The 23,003-nt window shown below is 42.3% G+C and overlaps 1 protein-coding gene across 1 annotated transcript in view; it reads left to right on the forward strand.

Moving 5' to 3' along the window:
- Pip4k2a (phosphatidylinositol-5-phosphate 4-kinase, type II, alpha) overlaps positions 1 to 23,003 on the forward strand; it is a 168,538-nt gene that overhangs the window by 133,591 nt on the left and 11,944 nt on the right. Inside the window, exons 7-9 of the mRNA XM_005387233.1 lie at positions 2,663 to 2,809; positions 8,080 to 8,118; positions 20,569 to 20,682. Coding sequence (XP_005387290.1) covers positions 2,663 to 2,809; positions 8,080 to 8,118; positions 20,569 to 20,682 — 300 coding nt within the window. The remainder of the gene's footprint in view (positions 1 to 2,662; positions 2,810 to 8,079; positions 8,119 to 20,568; positions 20,683 to 23,003) is intronic.

Raw genomic sequence — 23,003 nt, forward strand, 5'->3', positions numbered from 1 at the left:
TCCAGCCCTCTAGTCCGCAGTCCCAGCTCAGTGTTCCTCTACTGAAAAGCAGCAGTGCGTCCTTCTCCCAGTGTCCCCACCCAGAAACTGAGTTAATGGGTACAATTTTCTCTTCTGTAAAATTTTGACTCATAAATGCTTTCAAACCCTGTGGCCCAACTGTAGCCTAGCAGTACTGAAATCTTGTGGTTTTGTACATATTTGTACAATTCAGGAGTTCATGTAACCTGTATTTTTCAAGGTATTTATCAGAGCCTGTAGGTGAGCCATACCTTTAAGAATGAGTGCTTGGAGATGCTTGTTGATGGGGTGTTCAGTTAGCTCTGGTTGTTGTTGTTAGTGTTGCTTTGTGTCCTAATTTGTCTAATCTTAAAGGGAGGGGTGTTGTAGAATGTAATATAAATGGGTGTGTATCCCTTTTAAAAAAATAGGGAAAATCTTGTGAATGATTTCCTGTATAATACTGAAAAAGGTTTCTTTAACATTTGTCAGCGTGATTGGTGTCCTCTTTGAGCCAGGCTGGCTGCGGCTCTGCAAAGAGACGGTTTTTACTGGCAGAGCTTCTAGAGACAGTCCGAGATGACAGTACTCTGCGCAAAACAGCACAAAGAGGGCCCAAGTAGCCATTGCCCAGGGCAGGGGGCGTGTTTTGTGAGCTTCAAACACCTACCACACACACACACACACACACACACACACACACACACACAAAATACCACACACACACACACACACACACACACACACAAAATACCACACACACAAAATACCTACCACGTCATCTCCCCCTGAACAGACCCAGGACATGGCTGTGAGGTGAGTGGGTTTGGAGCACAAAGCGGATAAATGTAACATGATTTCTTAATAGGCTTTTGCATGAAAATTGGTAGCATTATCCCCTTCAGTTGGAAGAAGAGTGCAGTTGGTATACTGTATGGCTTTAGGTATTTTGACATGCATTATTATTATCTGTCATCCTCACAGCCACCTTTGAGGTGGGAGTTTTAGTGCTCATTTTCTGGCAAATGAAACCAAAATGTCGGGGTAATTTAGTCACTTGCCCATGAAATCACAGCTAGCAAGTGGTGGCCCCCTTCACAAACCTACCTCCTTCCTCCCTGAGTGGTGCCTAGCGCCAGCTGACACTGGGCTGTTAGTCTCTGGTTTGGAGATCACCTCTGGTTTGGAGATCATTCCAGCTGTTTCTGTGTGTAGGAGACTGTAGGTGTCTGCAGTTTGTTGAGGCCCATCCAACCATTTTTTTCCAGAGGTGGGGGGCAGCCACCCTTTCTATTTCTTAGTTCCTATGTGAGAAATTTTCTTTTCAACCAGGAACTATTTACCACCTGTTGTACATTAGCAAAATGCAAGGCAATTTATTATGTTTTGAAAGGAGAGGAATAGAAAATGTTCCACTCATCTGATCTCAAATAACAAGATGAAAGTCTACTCAGAAAATACATTGAATTAAAACATATAACTCAGTTACTGTTGGTAAGAAAAGGGAGGCAGAAACATCTTTAAAATTTGTCCAAAATGGTGAAAAAAAGCAAATTCAGATACTGATATTATTCTTTTTTTCTTTAATGATTAGGACAAAGAGTAAGGCTTATTAATTCTTAAGATGGTTGAATATTGCCAGGCTTGAGTATTAATAGTGTTTACCACTAAAAAGCTTGATAGGACATCCTAATTCTTTTTATTAAATGAGCATTGTTTAAAAAAGAAAGAAAAGTAAAGCAATATACGTAATATTTTAAAGGACACAGTTCCCCCAAACACAACCATTACTCGTGTGGTGAGCATTGTTAAGGGCCTCTCTACATAAATATACGCAGTGCATACAATGTTTACTAAACTGGAATTGTGATATTCATGCTGTTCTTTAATCTGGACATTTGACACGTCATTGACATAAGAGGGCATTTAGCATCCTCTTTTCCCCCATTTTAAAGAAAGGAAAACCTATCTTTCCTTTGGGACCCCTTCCAGGAGAAGTAGCTCCATCTTGTGGCTTTGGAGTGTGCTCATTGAAGACCTGTCTTTTTGCAACCATCATTGGCCATGGTGTCAGCCCTGGGATTTGTCCAGCGGACTCTGGAAACCAGCATGGGCCAGAGAAGTCCAGTCATCTTCAGCACAGGGGTCCCTTCACACTTCTGCTCCTATAGGCTGCTTAGTGGTCAACAATAAAGTCTGAGAAATAGAAAACCTAGGCTTCTAACACTCGACTCCATGCTTTCTTGTTTAATCTTGACTTGAACACATTAAAGAAGCTGATCTTTGTGGCCAGGTCACTTTGCAGCAGCGTGAAATCATCACCAGGGCTTCTCTAGTGGAGGATAGAGGTCCTAGATGCATGTAGTGCACTTAAAAGGGATCTCAGAAAGAGCCAGTTGCTCGTGCTCCTCCTGTCTTGCACTATCATATCCACATTTTGACTTTAAAAATTAGTGTAGAATGCTAGAAAAAAATATTTTTGGAGATAAAATTGAGCTTCCTAATCTGGGTGCACATGGTAAACACAGATCTAGTGGGTAAGCAGTACAAATGTGGTCATTCTCTTTAATAGATCTTTCATAGAGAGTATCACTTTGTATAAACACACAGCTAAACAAGCATGTTTTGACTGGATTTTTTTTTTTCTTTCTCTCTTGTACAGTATATAGTGGAATGTCATGGGATTACCCTTCTTCCCCAGTTCTTGGGCATGTACCGGCTTAATGTGGATGGAGTTGAAATATATGTGATTGTTACAAGAAATGTGTTCAGCCATCGTTTATCTGTATATAGAAAATACGACTTAAAGGTGAGATTGACTTTATTCATTTTTGTTAAGTGAATGGTGTTTATTCATCCACATGTAAATGTTGTAACTAATCTTATAAAATGCTTGGGAGATGCTCAGAGCTTAAAAGTAGTACTAGTGCCCCAGCTAGCAGCGCCCCCTTCAGGTTAAACCATCACTACTTGCTGGCTTTACCAAAAGACACTTTTTTTTTCACACCTTAGAGATATCCCGTCTATTTATTCAGTACCAGCCACCTGCCAGGCACTGTACTAGGCACAGGGAATAGTGTGATACACAACAGTGTGATAACACAACAGACCAGATCTGCACTCAGGGACCAGACATTCTGGTAGAAAAAGACAGATAATAAGTACAAATTAAGTTGTATAATATATTAAGGTAGTGATAAGTGCTAGACAGAAATAAAGAGGAGGCATGATACAGGTTTATATAGGATGTCAGGGAAAGTTTGTCTGAGAAGATGACATTGGAGCAGACTTGAAGGAGATGAAGGGAGATTCCTGGCAGAGGCGATGGCCCTGAAATAGGCCATTTCAATAAGTTGGAATGAGAGGGAGCCCAGGAAATTCTGAGAGCAACCTGACATGATTTGACTTCTAGTATCGCGGACTCAGGGAGAGAATGTCGGGTTAGAAACTGGCAAACTATGACCTGCCTGCTTGCCAAATCCAACTCAGGGGCCACTTCTGTAAATAAAGTTTACTGGAATACTGCCATGCCCATCGTTACTCTTGTCTGTGACCGCTTCTGCACTATACTGGCAGATGGGAGCCGTCACTATAAAGACTGTTATGAACAAGAAAGACTGACATTTGCCCTCTGACACCTGGAAATGTTTGTCTACCTCTGGCCTTCAGCAGCTGGTTCTCAAGATTCTTTGGTTTTAGAACTCTTTTTATGTTAATTATGTAGACCGTGTCTATGGATGTCTGCAATATTAGAAATTGGTATAAGAAATAGTAAAGTGTTCACTGTAGTAGCCATTTCATCTTAACTTCTTAGGAAAAATAACTTTCAAGAGCAAAACATAGTAGGACAAGTAGCATTGTTTTACATTTCTTGCAAATATCTATAATGTCTGAATTAATGTGAGACAGTTGGAATATCATCTGATTGTACTGTCAGTCTGTTGCAGTGTTATTTGATTGGAATAAATGAAGAAAATTTGGTATATAAATAATGTGGGTAGTTGGAAAGGGGAGTTAATAACTTTTTCAGATTATTGATAGTCCTCTTTGATACTGCACTACAAGTTGGATAGCCAATAATTTCTCAAAGCTCAGTTACATTGTAGGGTCTAAGATCATGTCAGTGAACTTTTTACTGTTCTTTTATTTTTTTAAAAAAAGGCCTGAAACACCTACAATTCTTAAAAAAAAAAAAAAAAAAAGGTCCAAACATCTTACAGTGGTACCTCCGTTCACAAACTTAACTCATTCCATGATCCTGGAAAAAATAGCCACATTTGCGTTGTCACCAGTGCAGAGTTCGCAAATAAAAACAAAATTTTACCAAATGCTTCTGTTTGTGAACCAAATTGTGTGCAAACCAATGCATTTATGAACCGAGGTACCCACTATATTTTGGTAAGTCCGGTGTATTTTAACTGAGCAAGTAGAGTAGCATTTCCTTGCTTTTACAATCTCATTACCAAGAGCCATTGGTCTCTGTACACCAGCCTGAATGTACAGTTTTATAGCCCTGCACTTGTTAGAAACGTATTGGTTCACTGAGTTATTTGGCCTTCCAAATATTGACACATTTTACTAGGTAGGATCAAAAAGCAAGGTGGCCCATGCCCATAGTCCTAGCCCTGGGGGAATAAGGCAGTAGGATCTCAAGTTTGAGCCCAGCCTGGGCAACTTTAGTGAGAACTACCTTCAAAATTTAAAAAGGGTTGGGGATATAGCTCAGTGCAAAGGCTCTGGGTTCAATCTCCAGTAAGGTTTTTAAATAAAGTCCCATTAGTATCACCAACCACCAGTCCACCAGTCTCCTTGAAGAAATCATTTGTATGTTGGAAGCTGGCAAGCTCAAGGCAGATACAAGTTTTTCACAATTCTGGTTTTCACTTGAAAGCTCTTTATCGTTGGCAACAAGTTGTATAGTTTGTTTCCTTTGAAATGACAGTGCAGAGCACCCCCTTTTCACAGCACAGACAAGGCTAGCAGCTTTGTCCATTGTTGAGCAAATATTTGTCAGTTTCTCAGATCTGAACAAATACAGATTGTCGGTTGTTCTTTCAAGTACAGATGTTGTTTCATGAAAAAGATGGCTAGTTCACCTCAGAACTGCAACTGTGGCAGAAATCGTTCTTGAGGGACACTTTATAAATAGAATGTTTTGTGTGCATTTTCTGCACGGAGTAGGGAAGATGTGCCCTCCAGAGTCACGATCTAATGAAGTTCAGCTTTTGCTTTATCAGGGACATTCTTCAGTGATGCTAGGGTTTTGGTTTGGTTTGGTTTGGTTTGGTTTTTATTTTTAATGACAAATACTGTTAGTATCATTTAATGTCACTGCTCGATTTGCACTAGTTGCCAGCGGCTCCACCACCACTATCTTTTGCAGTGTCCATGTGAATATCAAGACAGTAAAAAGACAAGTAATGTCTTGGTATTATTATAAAAGACGTTTGGACTTCGCAGAGCCCACGCTTGGAGGAATGCTGGTCTAAATGAAGGAAAGGGTCTGGAGTGTTCACTCAGGCCCCTTACATCTCTTCCAGCCTCTTTGCTCTCCTCACCTTGCACTGAGGTGGGGCCACAGCCACCCTGGGCCCCGCCAGCTCCAGTGCTTTCAGCAGCCTCTGCAGTGCCGCCCACCGCACTGTACTCCAGACCCTGCTCTGACTGTCCCATATCAGAAAGCTGGGTGAGCTGTGGAGCTGGTTTTATGACTTGTTAGCTGTGAGTCACTGCACATTTATGAGTCTCTGTTTTTTTCATCTGTTAAAACAGGGATGACTTTACTTAAGCTTCCAGGAGTTGGCAGGAGGATTGAGTGAGATATGTATGCATTTGCTGGTGTGTGAATGCCCACTGGGCAAGAATTTCATGCTATTTAATTTTTTTTTTCCCTGCAAAATGCCTAAGACACATCCCCATATAACTAGGCATCTAGTAACCATATCTGGACATGAGTTGGATATTGTCTTAATTTGCCTTGCATTTCATGATCTCCTCTCCTTCTTTGGCTTGTAGAATCAATAAATTCTGTTCTCGCCAGTGTTTTCACTGTGATGGGACCTGTACATTTGGCACCATTTCATGGCTCCAACTCTTGGTTTTTACCTACTAACCTTACTTTCAAAATGTTTTTCTTTGCATTAATTTGAACTTGGATGAGTCTTTTTTTCCCTGAGCTAGTGATCTGCACTTGCATAGTATTGAAGCGTTCCTGAGAATCAGAAGTAGGAAGAATTGCACTGTAGGAGGGAAAATGCACACAAACCCACAGCTTGGTTAGGAACACAAAAGTAAATAATTCTTTTTCTGCCCAGCAGCATAGCCGATGCTCATGTATTACAAATCCCCCGCCCCTTTAATTTGGTGGACCTCACCACGTGAAGGAAACTGTGGCCCCTGCTCGGGAATCACCGAAGGAGGGAAGGTAGATGGTTGCAATGACAGGTGCTGGGCTTGTACTGAGAGCCTCGTGTGTGTGTGGTGGCTATGGAACGGTCCTCGGGTTTCCCATCATAAATGATTCGTTTGCCGAGTCAGCACGGTGCTTCCCTGCCTGGTCCCCAAGACACAATGAGCCTTTCCCTAGGCAGCCATCGGGCTCTCACAGCCACCAGTGCTGGGACCCTGAGCGCCAGAGGAGTGGACAACAGAGTTTGGGGACCGCGCCTGGTCTTGGCCTCTTCCCCGGTACAAAGAGCTTGGTCAGCCCCAGTTTCTGCATGTATGACTCAGGCTCCACACAGCCTTATCCACACCTGAGCTGCTTGCCAAGAGCTAGTGATAATGTACAAATTTTGATCTCTCTGCACATGGCTAAGCTAGGAGCTGCTTTCACTTTGCCCAAGTCCAATACAAGTTTTTTTTTAATGATGGACCAACTTAGTTATCCCAGGGCAGTAGTTGTATAGTTAAGAAGTGGTCAGGTTAACACATAGCTCCGCTGACCTAGTATTAGCTCAGGTATCCACAGCTGGAGAGGGAAGGGCGCCGGTAACTGGCTGTGATCCTTCTCCACCCACTGAATAAATGCAGCGCATCTGCGGTGCACAGGACACTGCCGTGGAACACCAAAGAATCAGGAGTGCTTGTGTTAGCGGATTCAGGAAGCCACTGGAACATCTGTTCCCCACTTCTTCTTAGTTAAACTCTTCCACAGAAAAAGTTTGTGTTTGAACTCTACCCTCAACACCTCCCTATCAGCATCTGAGGTGGTGCGTTCATCTTGGACAGCCCGGTGCTCTGAGGCACTTTTGAAAACCTCTCAGGTGGACTAAGCATTGCCAAGGTCAAGGACTGTGTTGTTGTCCACTTCTCTCTCTGCTCAGCACAGGGCCTGGCACAGAGGAGGTGCAAGTAAATGTGGTCCATGTAGGAATAGTCAAAAGGAGTGTGGTCAGAAAGTGCCCACAGGGGGCTGGCTTGTGTGCTAGAAGAAACTCCCTCAGTAACTGGAATCCTGGAAGAAAATGTTAGAGAGAAAGCAGTCAGAGGTCAGAATGTGCCTGCATCTGAAACGCGGCCTGAGGAAGGGGCACTCCATGTCCCAGCAGGCTCTGCAGCCAGCTGATGGCCATTCCCTCTATCAAGATAGTGAGGCCCACTATTTTTGGTAATTGATGCAGTTGGTATGGCTTTTGTCCAGTGATTAAGAAGTTATTGTTTGTGCCAGGTGTGGCATCGAATGCTTGTAATCCCAGCACTCGGGATTAGGCAGGAGATCACCATGAGTTTGAGGCCAGCCTGGGCTACAGAGAGAGACCTCGTCTCAAAAAAAAAAGTTATTGTTCAAGTGATCTCAGGTTTTCTGACACCTAGCAGGTGGGTAAGAACCAGAGAAAGACAAGACAGGTGAGTATGGCAGGGACAGGGCTGGAGAAGAGTGGACAGTGGACAAGAATTCCTGCAGGGAAAGCCACAGTCCAGCCAAGAGCTGTCATCAGGTAGGGACCAAGTCAGGATGGCCCCAGGGAAGAACTCTGCTCATCTGTCGCTATGCTTTGGCCGGGGCCATCTTCATACGTACTCATGTGAAGCCCACGCTACGTATGTGCACATTTTTATTATTTCTTTGTGTTTCAGGGCTCCACGGTGGCTAGAGAAGCGAGTGACAAAGAAAAGGTAAGCACTGTGGCGCTCGCTTGCCGCATGTGGGCGCGGGCTCTCTCCTGTTGACTCTTCTCAGCGTCCGCCAGTGTGATTCTGCCCTTTCCCTGCAGCTGCTCCCTGGGAAAACGCACTTTGAGGAACGTTGTCCTTCACTCCCCCTGCCTCACGTTGTTGAATAACAAAGCGGTAATTAGTTGTGAGTGGGTGAGAGACACGTCTCACACGCAGCAAGCTCTGAAAACCCAGCCCGCTGCACAGCACGCTTAGCAACCATAGCAGCCGGGGCTCAGAATGGCCAGCAGGCCAGCGATGGGTCCCGAGGCCACACTGCCCCCCTTTAACCAGATGTGTGACCTTGAAAACTGTCCTTGCCTCTCTAAAGTCCGTTTTCTCACCAGTAGCATGTTGGCTTGGATGAGCTTCAAACTCTCCTATAAAATGTTTAGGCACAATTGGAGTATTTTCTTGCTTAAAAAATTAGGGATTAAGAGACCACATCTTTTTATCTTTTCCTGACTTGTTGGTCATATTTAAGTCACATTTAATTTTAATATTATACAAGATTATAGACAGAGTCAGCTTCAAAGGTTGGTTTGAATAAGAACTGGGGAAGTAGTTTCCTGTATGTAAATCTAAACCAAGGCAAAGCAACACGTGCGTACATGCGAGGCACCTCTGAGATCCCTGTAGGCCTTGTTGTTGTTGTTGTTTTGCAGTGCTGAGGATCCAACCCAGGCCTTGGTGTGTGTTAGGCAAGTGCCTGATCGCTGAGCCACACCCACAGCCCTGCCCATCGGCTTTGAAAGCTGCCCTTTCTTAGCTATTCCATTTGAAAGCTAGACTCAAGAATTTTTATTTTGTTTTGTTTTTAATTAAATTCTTCTAAGATGATATCATTTGGTTTTGATTTGAATTTTATAAATTTGCACATCTGTTTTCCTTTACGTACTTCTTTATGGCTTCGTGTTTTTGACAGTTTTTCTTTCAGAAGGCAAAGGCTCCAAAAGGCCACCTCAGCCATCCTTGTATGTTACAGATGTTCCCTGGGAAGAGGGGAGGAAATAGGTTGAAGCGTGGAATGCAAGAGTAATATAAATTGATAATGAACAGAGTGGGCCCACCCTGGTGGTAGGACTTCTCTCCCACAGTTTATTTATAATCTAGAAATGTATTCAACTGTAATAGATCAAATAAAATGTATTAACAAAGCCTAACTCTTTAAAATGTGGGGTTTTTAAATTTTTAAAAAATCTTTGCTTTCCTTTTTCAGGTTTTGTTTCCATGAGTTAATATTTTTGACTTTCCAAAAAAAGCATACCATTCTTTGCCTTCACAAATAAAACTGTGACTGCTGTCAGAGCACTCTCTAGTCCCTCCAGTTCAAAATAGTTGGGGAAGGCCAAAAATATTTTTTTCTGCCTTTTAACCTTTTGGCGATGAAACTCAGTGATTTGCAAGATTATTTTCGTTACTATCACTATGTAATGATATTCCCTGCAAAATGATTGTTACAGTGCAAAAACGATTTCCAGATTCTCCATTGACATGGTAATCTTAATTAGTTATTAGTAACCTCAATTCTTACTCTTTTTAGGTTTCCTTTCATTGGAGTCATTGTAACTGTTTTAATTTCCCATACTTGTACCTTGTTGATGACAAGTTTTGAAAATGTCATTTCAAATATTTAGTGGTATAGGTGCAGACAAGTTCCATCCCTTGGATTTCAACTTGACACGTAATTAGTGCAATTTGCATTAACATAATAATGAAGATGGAACTGAGAGAGATAAAGAAGTTATATTCTAACAATAATGAAATCACTTTCGTGGCAACAAGTATCAGAACACGCATGTACAGATGTCTTGAATTTTTTTAAAAAAAGAGCAGAACAGTGCTTTAAAAAGAAAAAACCATTGTCAGGTTCTGACAGCTGCTATGACTTGTTTTATTCCTTAATTCTTTCCTTTTTAATGGAAGGGCATCTTCCATTCATGGCTCCAGCAGTTTTGCCTCCTCTAAATGAGACAGAGAAATGCGAATCTCCCTGGTGGTCGATCTTTTCACAGCTGCGCTGCAATTCCAGTGTGACATCAAATTAGTAATTATAGCTGAGCGGACTGCCTTTTACAAATGACAGTCTTAGCACGCTGCCAGCTAGCAAGCTACTCAGCAGGGAGTCTGGGCAAGTAAAAGAAAACATAACCGGACTCACTTGATCTCTGGGGGCTTTGACCTGACTCTCTAAAAAGCCCACGTTCTTGAGCGAGAGAGTCCTGGGGATTTACACAAATATGCATTTTGTTCATCATTCTGCACAGTTCTTCTCAAAACTCTTGTCTGATTTTATTAGGTGAAGTAAAGCCTGTGTAATGGAGTCATAGGGTCACAATAAGAAGATTCCTTTTAACATACAACCTTCTCCCTGGAACCCATTTGAAAGAAAACAGCTGCCCTGCAATTGGCATTTGTGTAACTATATTGGCAATAATCATTGTTGACACTTTGATAATGGGCTACAAAAAGCCGCCTTGTCAATTCTTATGCATTGTAAATTGCACTGGCAATTAAGCGACTGTCACTGGCTCTGACATTTTACCTATTACTGACTGAGGTTTGGCAGAATTAATCATTAATATCCTTACATCTAAAAATGCTCTCCCAAACCAGTCCTCAGCATTTCTTTTGTGATCTTTAAATTGTAACAAATTATAATTGAGCTCTACCTCCCTCTGGTCCTCGAGGCTGCAGTTAAAGGCGAGGTAGGAAGGACGGCAGCCCTCAGTGGAAGATTCAGAAGCACAGCAGTGTGTCCTGGAAACCCTGGTTACCTCTCCCTGAGAAAGTGCTTCCCTTTCCACTGTGGCAGTCACCAAAAAGGGAGATCGTTGAGGGTTGTCCACCCTCAGTTCAGCTGCGGCTTTGACTTGTTTCTGTTAAAATTCCTCTTACCCCAGGATGGACAAGAGTCTGTTCCCTTTCCCAGCCAGAGCTAAGCACACCCATCCCACCACCCAAGTGCAGGGCAGAGTTTCCCTCCAGGTGGAAGCAGGGTTGGTTTCTCAGACCCTACATTAAAGGCAGAACCAGTAGCTTCCACCTCGTGGACCAGAGATGGTTTATAAAAGGGAGATTTGAGGTGAAGACCAAACAGAGGTTATATCTGAGACCCAGCCCTGGGGACAGGTGAAGGAATGACATTAATGAAAGTTTGGGGATTTGTAAAATTAAAGAATAAGGATTTGGCTTATCCCTGGCTCTCCTGCTTTAGTGTTTACAAGAATCTCATTTCTCCCCAAGCATTTCTGGACCCTCCTTCAGAAATTCCTTGAGCAGTAGACTGCACTGGGAAAACGGTGGACTTGAGAGTCACTAAAATCCAGTGTGACCTACATATAGCTTAAGGTGACTTCCGTGACTGAGGGAAATAGTACCGCTGCTGATGGAATGAGTAGTCTGCTTATCATACCAGTAGATGTCTAAGCAAACCAGTGGAGTATTAAGTCAGTGGAGTATTAAGTCATAGAGAAGGATAAAGTGCGGTCATTTGTGGGAAAACAGATGGATCTTGAGGTTATAACGTTAAGTGAAATAAGTCAGACACAGGAGGTAAATATCACATGATTTTTTTTTTCCTAGTACCAGGGATCGAACTCACAACCTTGAGCTTGCCAGGTAGGCGCTGTGCCACTGAGCTAAATCCCCAGCCCCTACATGATTTCTTTTAGATGAGAAACCCAAAGTATAATTTAAAGAACAAAATAACAAATGATAGGAAACAGGAGATAGACTATTCCAAGATGACGAACACGGCCTGAGGAAGGGGGAAAAGTGGGGTAAAAAATGATCAAGATATTATCTACTAATTCCCCAAATGAATATAATTATTGTGTATCACAGACATGTTAAGAACCCAGGTTTGGGTGTAAACCATGGGAGAATTCCGTGGAGTGCTCTCCCTCCCACCCAGGGGCTGAACTTAGGGCCTCAAGGGTGCTAGACAAGTGCTCTACCACCGGGCTGCACCCCCCGCCCAGAAGAAGAGCTTTTCAACTTCAATCCATACGAAATTCCTCCTAACTGGTACTCATGAGTGTGAAAGAGAAAGTTGTGGCCTCCTGTAACACCTGTGACATCTCCCAGGTTTTTGTCCACACGACGGCACTAAAGTCCTCAGCTTTTTGACTCGCTGGTTGAAAATGATGTGTAAACTAAGTTGCCTTCAATTAATTATTTCACTGAAATGAACTTACCTCAGTATTACAAGCACACACAAAACAGTGCTCTTAGATATGGGGATTATTTTTTTCTTAACAAGAACCAACAACTCTTATTAAGCTAGTTCTAGGAAAAGTTGAGGTGGAAAGAAGACATTTTCAATTCAGTGCTGTGGCGTGGGTTTAAGCCAAGCTGCTATAGACGTATAATCCTTATAATAATGATTTTCCCTAGGTTAGTATTAAATAAGAAACAATAGAACTTAGCAAACTTCTTGAGTTGTTTTTCGGTTTGGGTTTTGATTTTTCTAGTAGTGATTGAACCCCAGGGTCTTCACACTGACCTATATCTCCAGTGCCACCATCCCTTTAACTTTGAGATAGGCTAAATGGCCCAGGTGGGGGACTTCAACTTGGGATCCTCCTTCCTCAGCCGTCCTCAGTGCTAGGATTTCAGGCCTGTTTCACCACTCCCGGCTTGGAACAGACCTACTTGAAAGGCCCAACTTTGCATACAACTTAACTGTCACTTTACGACTTGTGGAAGAAAACCAAGTTGTCACCTTTGACATAGAGTTGTGCTCATTAAACGTATGACAGTATCAGAAAAGAAATAAATCTCGGGTTTTACATACTAGCTTAAGAATTTTAGGGAAAATAACAACTGGGTCTCAGCAGCCCAAACAGTTTTAAATGGTAGAATTACAGTAAAGCTTATCCAGTTTCATGCTTCTGAATGAAAGTATCCATAGCAGCTTGGCTTAAACCCACGCCACAGCACTGAATTAAAATGTCTTCTTTCCACCTCAACTTTTCCTAGAACTAGCTTAGTAAGAGTTGTTGGTTCTTGTTAAGAAAAAAATAATCCCCATATCTAAGAGCACCCTTTCACAAGGGTGCTGAGTTGTGTTCTCTTTCCATATTTTATATGCAGACATTCAGAATTAAAATTATGAAACTCTTACACCTGGGTGCTGGCCATAGACGTACACCTTCTTACTATTTTCATTGTGGAAATCAGAAGTTAGCAGTGACCAGCCAGCTCATTTGCTTAGCTCAGAACTTGTGTGGATGCTGCGCTGGTGTTGTTGGAGAGTGTTATTCTAGGGACTCGTGTGAGAAAACACCTGTTATCTTTGCTGCTTCACTGTGAATTCTATCCGTAGTCACTAATTTGCCTTTTCATGTATCAAATTTGTGGCTTCACCTTTTGGGGATGCAGAACTGATTTTATGGTGTCTGGCATCTCTTATTACCCAAAATCGATACCGCATATAGGATGTTACTCCGCCAAATTATTTTTATCCTAGGATTAACTACAGTTCTCTCCCTTGCAGAAATACTTGTGCAGGATATTTCAGCCTCATGGACTCTTAATTTTATGAAGTTTTTCAGCAGGCACGGTGAAGGGAGTTTTATTCTGTTTAGTAAGTTTACTTTCATATAGGTGAGCTTGAAACAGCAAGGAAATGAGCACAAGCCGTGCCTGACATAAGACAATAATTAGTACATACTTTCTAAGCTATGCGTCCAGCTGAAGGCATTACAGTAACAGCCCATCAAAGGGACAGCAGGCGGCAATCTTTAACACTGAGGCTTGCAATTAAACTTTTTCCCCAAATGGCTTGCCAAATAAATGCATGAAACAAGAATTTATTTCATTCTGAAATACAAGTTCTTTAATCACCGAGTACTGTGATATGTATTATCCTTTGCATTGAAACCTTCTGCTGCTCAAGTCCTGTTTGCATTAAACACTCAAGTGTGACCGGGTCCATTTCATCTTCCCAATGAGGTTTCCGTCCAGACAGAAACAAAAGCTTGGCTCTGGGCGACACAGCCATGGGTTCTGTGCATTTTAGGAACTCGTATCCTTTACTTTTCTGTTGTTAACAGCCGTTTGGAAAAATGTTCTCTTTTTCGTAGAAAGTGTAGAATGATAATAAAATTCAGTCTTTCTTGTTTGTACTCTGTGTATATAATGTTGCATTTCTGACTGTAGATACAGACCTGAAACTTGAGTTTTTTTTTTAATTTGCCATCTAGAAGATAATTGGTTTTTTTAATGTTACTAAGACAAAATCTTCTATTTCTGGCTTTATTAAACCTTAGGACATTCTGTAGTTGTAAACTCCGTAGAGACCACAGAACCTAATGAAATAAGCAAATATATGTATACTCCCTGTGTGTGTGTGTATGTGTGTGTGTGTGTTGGTTTTGCTTTCAGCCGTTCTGCAAAACTTCCCAGTAAATTGAAATTTTTAAGTATCAAAGTGCTAAGTGACAAGTCTTTTTATATTAAACAAAAAATATGGAGACCTCACTTTTTATCTACTTTTTGCCTACTTCCACCATGAAGCGCACAGTCCCATGTCCCCTTTGTCCCAGGGGACTCTGTAGTTTCTCTCAGGTATGGCTTCGTTCCAGTCTCTGTCCACCGAGCCAACCATGGAGACACTTGTTTATTTGTAAACATGAGAATACTAAACTTAGTAGCTGTTGTGAACGTTTTTAAATCGCAAACTCCCAACCAAATCTGTCCTTAGACCACTTATATCTTCTGTTGAACCCTAGGAAACGGTAGCTAATTATTTATATTCAGAGGCATTAAGTGTCTACATCCTGGTTTTTCCCAGGCTGGGCACCGTGGAATGCACATCCGTTCTCTGTCCGTGTTCATCCGTCTCTGACTCACAAACAAACATTTTGACCATTACCTATATTATTGCCCAGTATGTTTCTCACTATTGAAGAATATAGACTGGTTAAAATTTTCCTGTTTTATTAGTACATATTTGCAGCACTAATGATTGTATTCATTGTGGGGAGCTGGTGCATGTGCATAACACACCTTAATTCTTTTTTCATCCTTTTCCCCTCCTTTCTCTCCCCACTCCCTCCATCTCTTGGTCCCCTTTTTGCAAAAGGTCTCTCTCTTAATTCCTATTATCTGTTTTGTATTGTCCTCTGTGTATTTTGGGTTTCTCATGTGAGCAAAACCATGCAATATTTAAGCTCATGTGTCTGAAGACTGTGAACTTCATGAACAATTTAAGGAACCCAAAAACTTTATACAAGGAGGTAGAAATGTTTCTAATGAAACCTTCCTTTCACCGCTCACAGCAAGTTCAGTATTTCCAGTGAGTTCACTCATAGTTTAGTTACACAGTATTTATTGGCTACTAAGCTTTCAGTTCCTGGATTTTTGCTTTAGATCAGCAAGATAGCCTTCACTAAATTACCCACTGTTGTAATGTTCTCACTGAGAAAAACTAACCCATGGAAAATGAAGGTAAGATAAAAGTCAGCAAATTTCTGTTTTTGGCTATGTATATAAAATCATTAAATTTTATTCCAGGCACTTAATAAATACCATAAATTTTAGATGCTTTATTATTCCCAAAAAGTTTACTTACCCAGTTTTTATTATCATGCAGCCACATTTTATTCTCATTTGGCTTTTCGTCTAAAAAATAAAAAATAAAAAAGGAAGAAGATATTTTCCATGAGACTTTTGCCCTGGGAATAGGTTCTGCAGAACAGGTTTTTGTACCCAGAACTCACAGTGGAAGCACGGCAAGCAAGTTCTGGAGTCGGAACCACCAAGGCCAGGAAGCAAGAACCTCTGGCCAGTGTCACCTCTGCCGCAGCATGTCCAGGGCATTTTCTCTGTCCCATGTGACCTAGTGGGGAATACTGACCAGCAGTCACATGCCCTGTGGTAGTGTGCCCTAGCTAAAGCACCTTCAGAGTAAAAGGTTAATTTTAGAGAATCCATGTGAGGCATTTGTGAATGGTAGATAAACCTAAAAACAAAGGAAATTTTAAACAAGGTGTGAATCATCCATAGCCTAAGTTTCAAGAACTTATTTCTTTAAACAGTCAGGAAGGAAGGAATCAAGTAAGGAAACAAACTTAAGAGTTCTTCTTGCCAGGTACTGTGTTTTGTTACATTTAATTCACACGTTACTCCTATTATAGTAACAGGTATCGTGACTTTCCAACTGCAGAGAGGAGGAAAAGGGTTCCAGTGATTAAGCAGCTGGTCCAGAGCAGCACAGCTAGTGTAAGACTGTTAAATATGGCACATATCTTAAAAAAAGATCTTGCTTTGGATTTACCTGTGGCAAGTTTTTCCCTCGATACTCAACCTGTACTTGGAGACATGCTGTACATGCAACTATCTGTAACACCCCACGTGGCACACACTGCTTTAAGCCTCTCACATGTATGGTCATGGCATCCTCACAAGAGCCCTGCTTGCTAAGCCCCACTTAAAGATGGGAAATGAAGTCACAGCGAGGTAAAGTAACCTACACAAAGTCACACAGCCAAAAGCTAGAGCAACCGAGATACAGCCCGGCGACCTGGGTCCAGGTGGTGCCCGCTGCTTTGTTCCTCTCCTTGCTGGGAATGGGCCACAGTGTCAGTCTGTCTGGGCTTGAGCTTCCCCAGCATGCACCTCGAAGGCTGTTGCCCTGCGCACAGAGGCAGGGTGACTGGGGTGTGAGGACAGTGGCACTCCCCTTACACCCTCAGCTGTGCCCGCTGCTAACACAGTTAGACATGTCCGCTCTTCAGCCCAGCGCAGCACACGAGAGAACGTGGCGTCGTTCTGGGTCTGGCTGAGTGCCCGCGATGAGCCTTAGCCATCAGCTCCTTTGCAGCTCTGGAAGCCTTGGCAGGGTCCTGCCCCAGGCTGGGCACCCTGGCAAGGATGTGAGGAGGAGCAGGCCCCTCCAGGGAGGGCAGCGTGTGATGGAGATTGCTCCGCCACACTGGGAGGCTCCTAAACTCTGCAGAACCAGCAGGAGAATCCACTTCAGAGCAAGAAATGAGAGCGGCTGTTTTCACCTCCTCACCGAGAAGCAGCGGCTCTGTGCTGTCTGCAGTCAGCCCTCGTGGTTTCCCATGAGAGCCAGAACCAGTGACTAGAGCTTGGGAAACTCCTGGCAGCAAACGCTTGGTACAGGGCTTACGGGAAATGCGGAAGCCAGCGCTTCATTCAGGTCGCGCTGCCGCTGGTAACTGCGCCACTCTGCAGACCTCGCCTCTCTGTGCCCTTTGCGTCCACAGTTCAGTAGGTTTGTTACCTTGGGACTTAGTGGGTTTCCCCACTTCAAGAAGAAAGGTGTGTTTGTAATGTAAATGTCACTCATTATCACAGTTGTTTATCAAAAGGCAGTAAGGTTTTCCTGAGGGTGGAGCATGCATTAAGGTGACTTCATCAAGTGAGTTGATCTTGATCAGCTCTTTCTTTATAAAAAAAAAACAAAGTTTTTTTTTGTTTTTTTTTTTTAAGAAAATAGAGTGTGTTCAGTTTCTCAATGTTACCGCTTTTCAGTTCTTAGAATGTGTTGAATGCTCACGTGGGTGTTGGTGGTGGTCATGGTAGTAGCGGTAGTGATGGTAACACGCCCCTCTCGGCACAGCTCTCCCTTGGCAAACTAATTGTCAGGCCGCCAGAGTTTCCTCTCGTCCTCACCAGTTACCGAGCTGTGAGACCTTCCTTAAGCTGCAGACCTTCGCATTCCCGGCATAGGATGTGGACAGGAAGGACGGGTGCAGTTGTGAGGAGGCGTGAACAAGACAGTGCTGGTGTATAAAGTGATTCACATGAAGTGCTCGGCACAGGACCCATGGCTGTCCCAAGTGTGGTGGTGTCTTCCCCATTCTGCACGTTAGGAGACGGCCCAGAAAGTTCCTCAGGGTCCATGGAAAGTAAGGGGTGGAACTCAGATGGGACCCTGGGATTCCTGACCCCAAACCCTGAGACTCCTAAGCACTGCCTCCAGGCAGACCTTTGGGAGGTGGGTTTTTGTGGACCCGGTTGAATTCCTCTTGCAGCTGCCCTGCTAAGGACCCGTCTTCGCCTCTTGATCCTTTCAGTAAGCCCTTAAGTCTCTTAACCAATCTGGTTGCCCTTTTTTGAACTTGATCCAATCTAAATATGTCCCTTGTGCCTGTGAAATTCACAAGTAAGCTCAGTAATACAGTACAGGGTGTCCAGAGTTTTATGAGGTAGGATTAGACTTTCCCTGTCACATGAGGTAATTCTGCTAGGGTGAACTTGAAATGGCATTCATCTTCATTAATGTGACTTGTGTTACAAACACGTCTCTAATGTGTGATTTACTGCCGTGTCTGTAGTCTGTCATCTCAGCCTTCAGGTTTCTCATTTCGTTCTCTCTCTCTCTCTCTCTCTCTCTCTCTCTCTCTCACACACACACACACACACACACACACACACACATCCCTCTCCCATTTTTTCTTACACATATAAAATGAGCTGTGGAATTGAGGTGGATGTCTTAATCCTTAACACCCCCACCCCTACACACATCAATCCCCAAAACATAGTTACACAAAAAACACCCAAGTTACCGGCTTGAAAAAAAACACACTCCTCTTCTAGCGTCTCAGCCCTGTCTCCTCAGTCGCTGTTTTGTCTTTGGGGCAATGCTTATCTCACTGTCCTCTGAATGAGTTTTGTTAAACATCAGGAACTTGCATTTCATCCGCTTAGATTCTGTCCTGTTTGCAGTTCTGATAGAAGAAAAACCTGGCACTCTGGTGTGATTGACATAACATTAAGGTGCTCTTTTCTGAAAGGAGATGTTTAGGGTTTGTTTATGTTTGTTGCATTTTTTTAAAAAAACTATTAATGACAGATTAAGGGAGTTTGTCTAACAAGGCTCATTTCAAATTTCCCTGAAAAATGGCATTATGTTTGTATTTCCCAGACTTCATGACTCAGTTAAAAGTGTCTGGAAAGATCAGTCTCTCCCTAGGATCTAATTTATCTTTCTATCCTGAACACTCATGCTGCCTTACTTCCTATGTACTCGCTGTTATGTCATTCTCCCACACAGGACTACAAAGTCCTTATAGTAGCAGTTATGACCTGTGTGCATCAGCATCCATATATGTGACAGTAATGCAGAAAGTGCCGACTGATCAGATCTTTGGGTTTCTGAGCTTTGCTACACTTACTTTATGAAGGTAACTGTTTTGAAAGCAATTCTAACTAATTCAGAGTTACAAAGTGCTTGAACGTTTCTCTTAAAGTTAAAATTTATAGCTATAGCTACTAGTTTCGAAATGTACGCACTTATGTGTGTCTGGGTAGACGCGACTATTCCCACTTGCACATTATAAAGTGAGAAGAACACATGTAGCGCATGCACTTGGAGGGTGGGATTGGTCCTCCTGGCGTGTTTTCTTTCTGGGAAGCAGTACAGGAACCAGGAAGGGGAATATGTTGTTTCCTTGGATGAGTTGAGTTTTGTTTTGTTTTCCATTTGGTTCACACTTAATGAAAGGCAGTAGCATACAGAGAAAGGCAGTATCTTACATGGGATTCCTTTTACGCGGCTGGAAGGCATTGGGATGCAGGGGACTGACTGGTGTTTTGAGCTTTCTTGCAATGCAGATTGCGCCGTGTGAAATGGAAGAATCCACACTATTGTAAAATGAGCTGCCTCTGTTACTCTGCATGCTGCAGCGCAGGCTCAGACTTTCTGTGTTGTGACGCCCGCTGTGGCAGACCCCCATTACTGTGCGTTGGTCAACACAAACAGTTGACTCACCAAATCACCTTCTTGGGTATTGGTAAAGAATAGAAATGTTCATCTTAACGTATTTTGTGTTGCGACTTTTTTCCTTTCACGTTGTCCAAAGGAAAGCAGAATTCCCTTCTTGGAATGGGGAGCAGGAGGGCTTAAAAGGACAGATGGTGAAGGTCTAGCTGCACATTCCCCCTGACTCAGAAGTGGATAAGAATGTGCTTGGGGCTTTTGTGGGACAAGATAATGTGTTATTTGTAAGCGAGATTAGGCAGAGGTTGCTGAAGAGCTGGGGTAGGGATGGAGTTGGGTTGTACCAGTCAGACAATTGAGGGTTCCTGACAAGGAATTCCAAGAATTCAGATTCTACAATTAGACAACTCCTCCTAAGAGAGTAAATCAAAGAAAGGGATCAGGTCGTTCTTATAAAAAAAAAACAAGACCTGTTACAAAATACCGTATAATGTGGGTCCTGTCTACCCCTCCATTCCTCATGGGATGGCTTCCTGCCGTCGCAGCTCACTGGTGCCCCCTGGCGGCATTCAGGCCACCTCACGTTTCTTTGACTTGGGTGAGACCCCTGCGGTGAACAGGGCAAATTTAAATTTCCAGGATTGGACGGTGTACTTGTTTTTTAGATTTTGTTGAAGCTTCTTTCTCATTCTTTTTCTCCTTTGTTTTAGGCCAAAGAACTACCAACTTTAAAGGATAATGATTTCATTAATGAGGGCCAAAAGATCTATATTGATGACAATAACAAAAAGGTGTTCCTGGAAAAACTGAAAAAGGATGTCGAGGTAAGAAAGATCAATAGAAAGGCCAACGCCATTGTATTGGGGTCAAGGCTGTTGGTTTTTAGGCACTTTTGTTACCCATCTGTTTAAAATCTGCGGCCAAGGCAAAAACGAGCACGTCCTACATTCTCTAGCTCCAGTAGAAACAAACACAGCGTGTGTGGTGTGATTTCGCTTTAGGATGGCCAACACCGGGAAGGGCCATTGTTTTCTGAGTATCACCACCCTCGGGTTCCTCTGCCTCTGCTGGTGGGACACATTTCGGTGTTGGTAAACACAGCCTCAGAGCTTACTGCTTTAATATCCCACCAGCCACCGCGAGCAGGGACGGGGACAGAGGGTCAGCCTGCTGTCAGACCAGCACAGGCAGTTTGGGTGCACGGGTCACAGGAAGGATGTTGGGAAGTGACAGTGTTCCAAAAGGCTTTCAGTCTGTTCTGAAAGTTTCTTGTTAAATACAGTTTTGTTTGTGAATTAAAAATAAACCTCTATCTGTTTATTGGGTATAAAAATATTACCGCTTTCCTGTTGAAATCCTTGTTCAATGTGTTAGAGATAAACTCAATAAAGGATTTGTTTTCTTAAAATGTGTTGAGTTACAAGGTGGCGCAAAGAATTCTAATTTAGGCAATTACCAAACTAGGTTTCTCTTGGCTGTTACTTTTGTTCGGGTGTGCACACTTCTTTCCTTTTACTTTGAAGTACTGTTCCCCAAATACTAAGATCTGCTGCTTAGAGAGCTTTGTAGAAAGATTTTCTTTTTCATGTCATTAAACAAAAACAATTAAAATGACTAGAGCCAAAGAATGAATGTCATGCATTTGATTCCCCACAAAGGCAGAAGTAGTATTTTAATTTCCTTTTTAATCTAACAGCTCTTTTCATTGCAAGACATTCAGGCTGACCAAGTTCATTGCTAATTATTTTTAGATCATTTAATGAAATTTTTTACATTATTTTAACCTTCATAACCTATGTCCTTGGATTAGAACGTAAATATTTGTTATTTGTAAAGGAAAGAAGTATCTGATTTAAAAACAAAAATGTAAGTACGGGTGTTTGCTTTTAGAATGTAACATTTTTTTCTCCAGTCTTTTTATTAATAAGCATTGATTTTTCCTCAGTTGTCAGTGGTTACTATTAAAATGCATATTAAGTATTTCCTCTTCACTTTGGCGTCAACTTGATCTCACTGATAATTAAATAGAGTACCATAAGGGAAGTATTCTTTTGGATTTTTACTGATTAATCAACAAATCTTTGATCATGAGAATAATATTATTTTAACAATTATGGTAAATAGCCCTTTGGGTTATCCATGACCTGCCCGTCGAAATTATTTTCATTTTCTTTTCTGTTGGCTGTATATCACTATGATGTTTAGCCTCCAGAAATAATGTAACTCAGGCAGTTCAAACTTAGAGTTGAATTACATGAGGATCCTCTTACCCCTTTTGTTGTGTCTAATAATGTCGTTGATTAAAGGATTGGATAGTTTAATCCTATACATGGCTCTCACACTTAGCTGCTTTGTTGAAATAGAGACAGATTATAAAGTGTTCTTTCATTAAAAAAATGTCTTCAATGGCTGATAACAGTGTCTTTAGTTTTGAAATGCATGCAGAAGCATCATTAAATTTTTAAGCAGGTAATTATGGTGAAGTAGCCTGACATCTGATCTTGACAGTGAGACCAGAATTTAATCTGGTTTCCTTTCTCATCAGCTCCGTGCTTCTTAGTGCAGCTGACCGACCTGACTGCTAAGGTTTGAGTAGGTTTTTGTTTGTTTGCTTTCCATAATGCTTAAGTAGAAGTCTAAGTTTGTTACAGCTCAATAAACAATCTGGGTCTTTTCCATAAAAGAATTGTCATTTGAGAATCTAGCAGCTTCTTTCTATCATAGAAATTCTGTTCCATTTGTATATGATTCTTGGTGCTTTAGCCTTGATAGTTGTGCATGTAACTAAGCATGTATACTTTTTTCTACAGAAAGGACAAGAAAGGAAAGGAAAAGAGGAAGGAAGGGAGGGCAGGAAAGGAAAGGAGAGAGAAACAGTGCTATATAGAGAATGCAGGTCCCTTTTGCTTTCTGCCCTACCTCTTGTGAGCTCCAGTTGCTGCTTTGATCTCTGTTGGCTTACAGTAAGATCCTGGTGTCATACCTGCAAAACTGTGCTCTTCCTATGGTGCCCAGAGCGGGCTCTTCACCACGCCCCTCTCACCTGTCTCGTACTTATGGTGGCACAGCCATGCTGGTGAGAGGGCGACCGGACAGTAAGGTCCTCTTGTGGTTGGCAGCCAACCTTGGTGGAGTACGTAGAACC

The sequence above is a fragment of the Chinchilla lanigera genome, unplaced genomic scaffold (assembly GCF_000276665.1).
Source record: "Chinchilla lanigera isolate Chin_1 unplaced genomic scaffold, ChiLan1.0 scaffold00028, whole genome shotgun sequence".
In the NCBI taxonomy this organism is placed as follows: domain Eukaryota; kingdom Metazoa; phylum Chordata; class Mammalia; order Rodentia; family Chinchillidae; genus Chinchilla; species Chinchilla lanigera.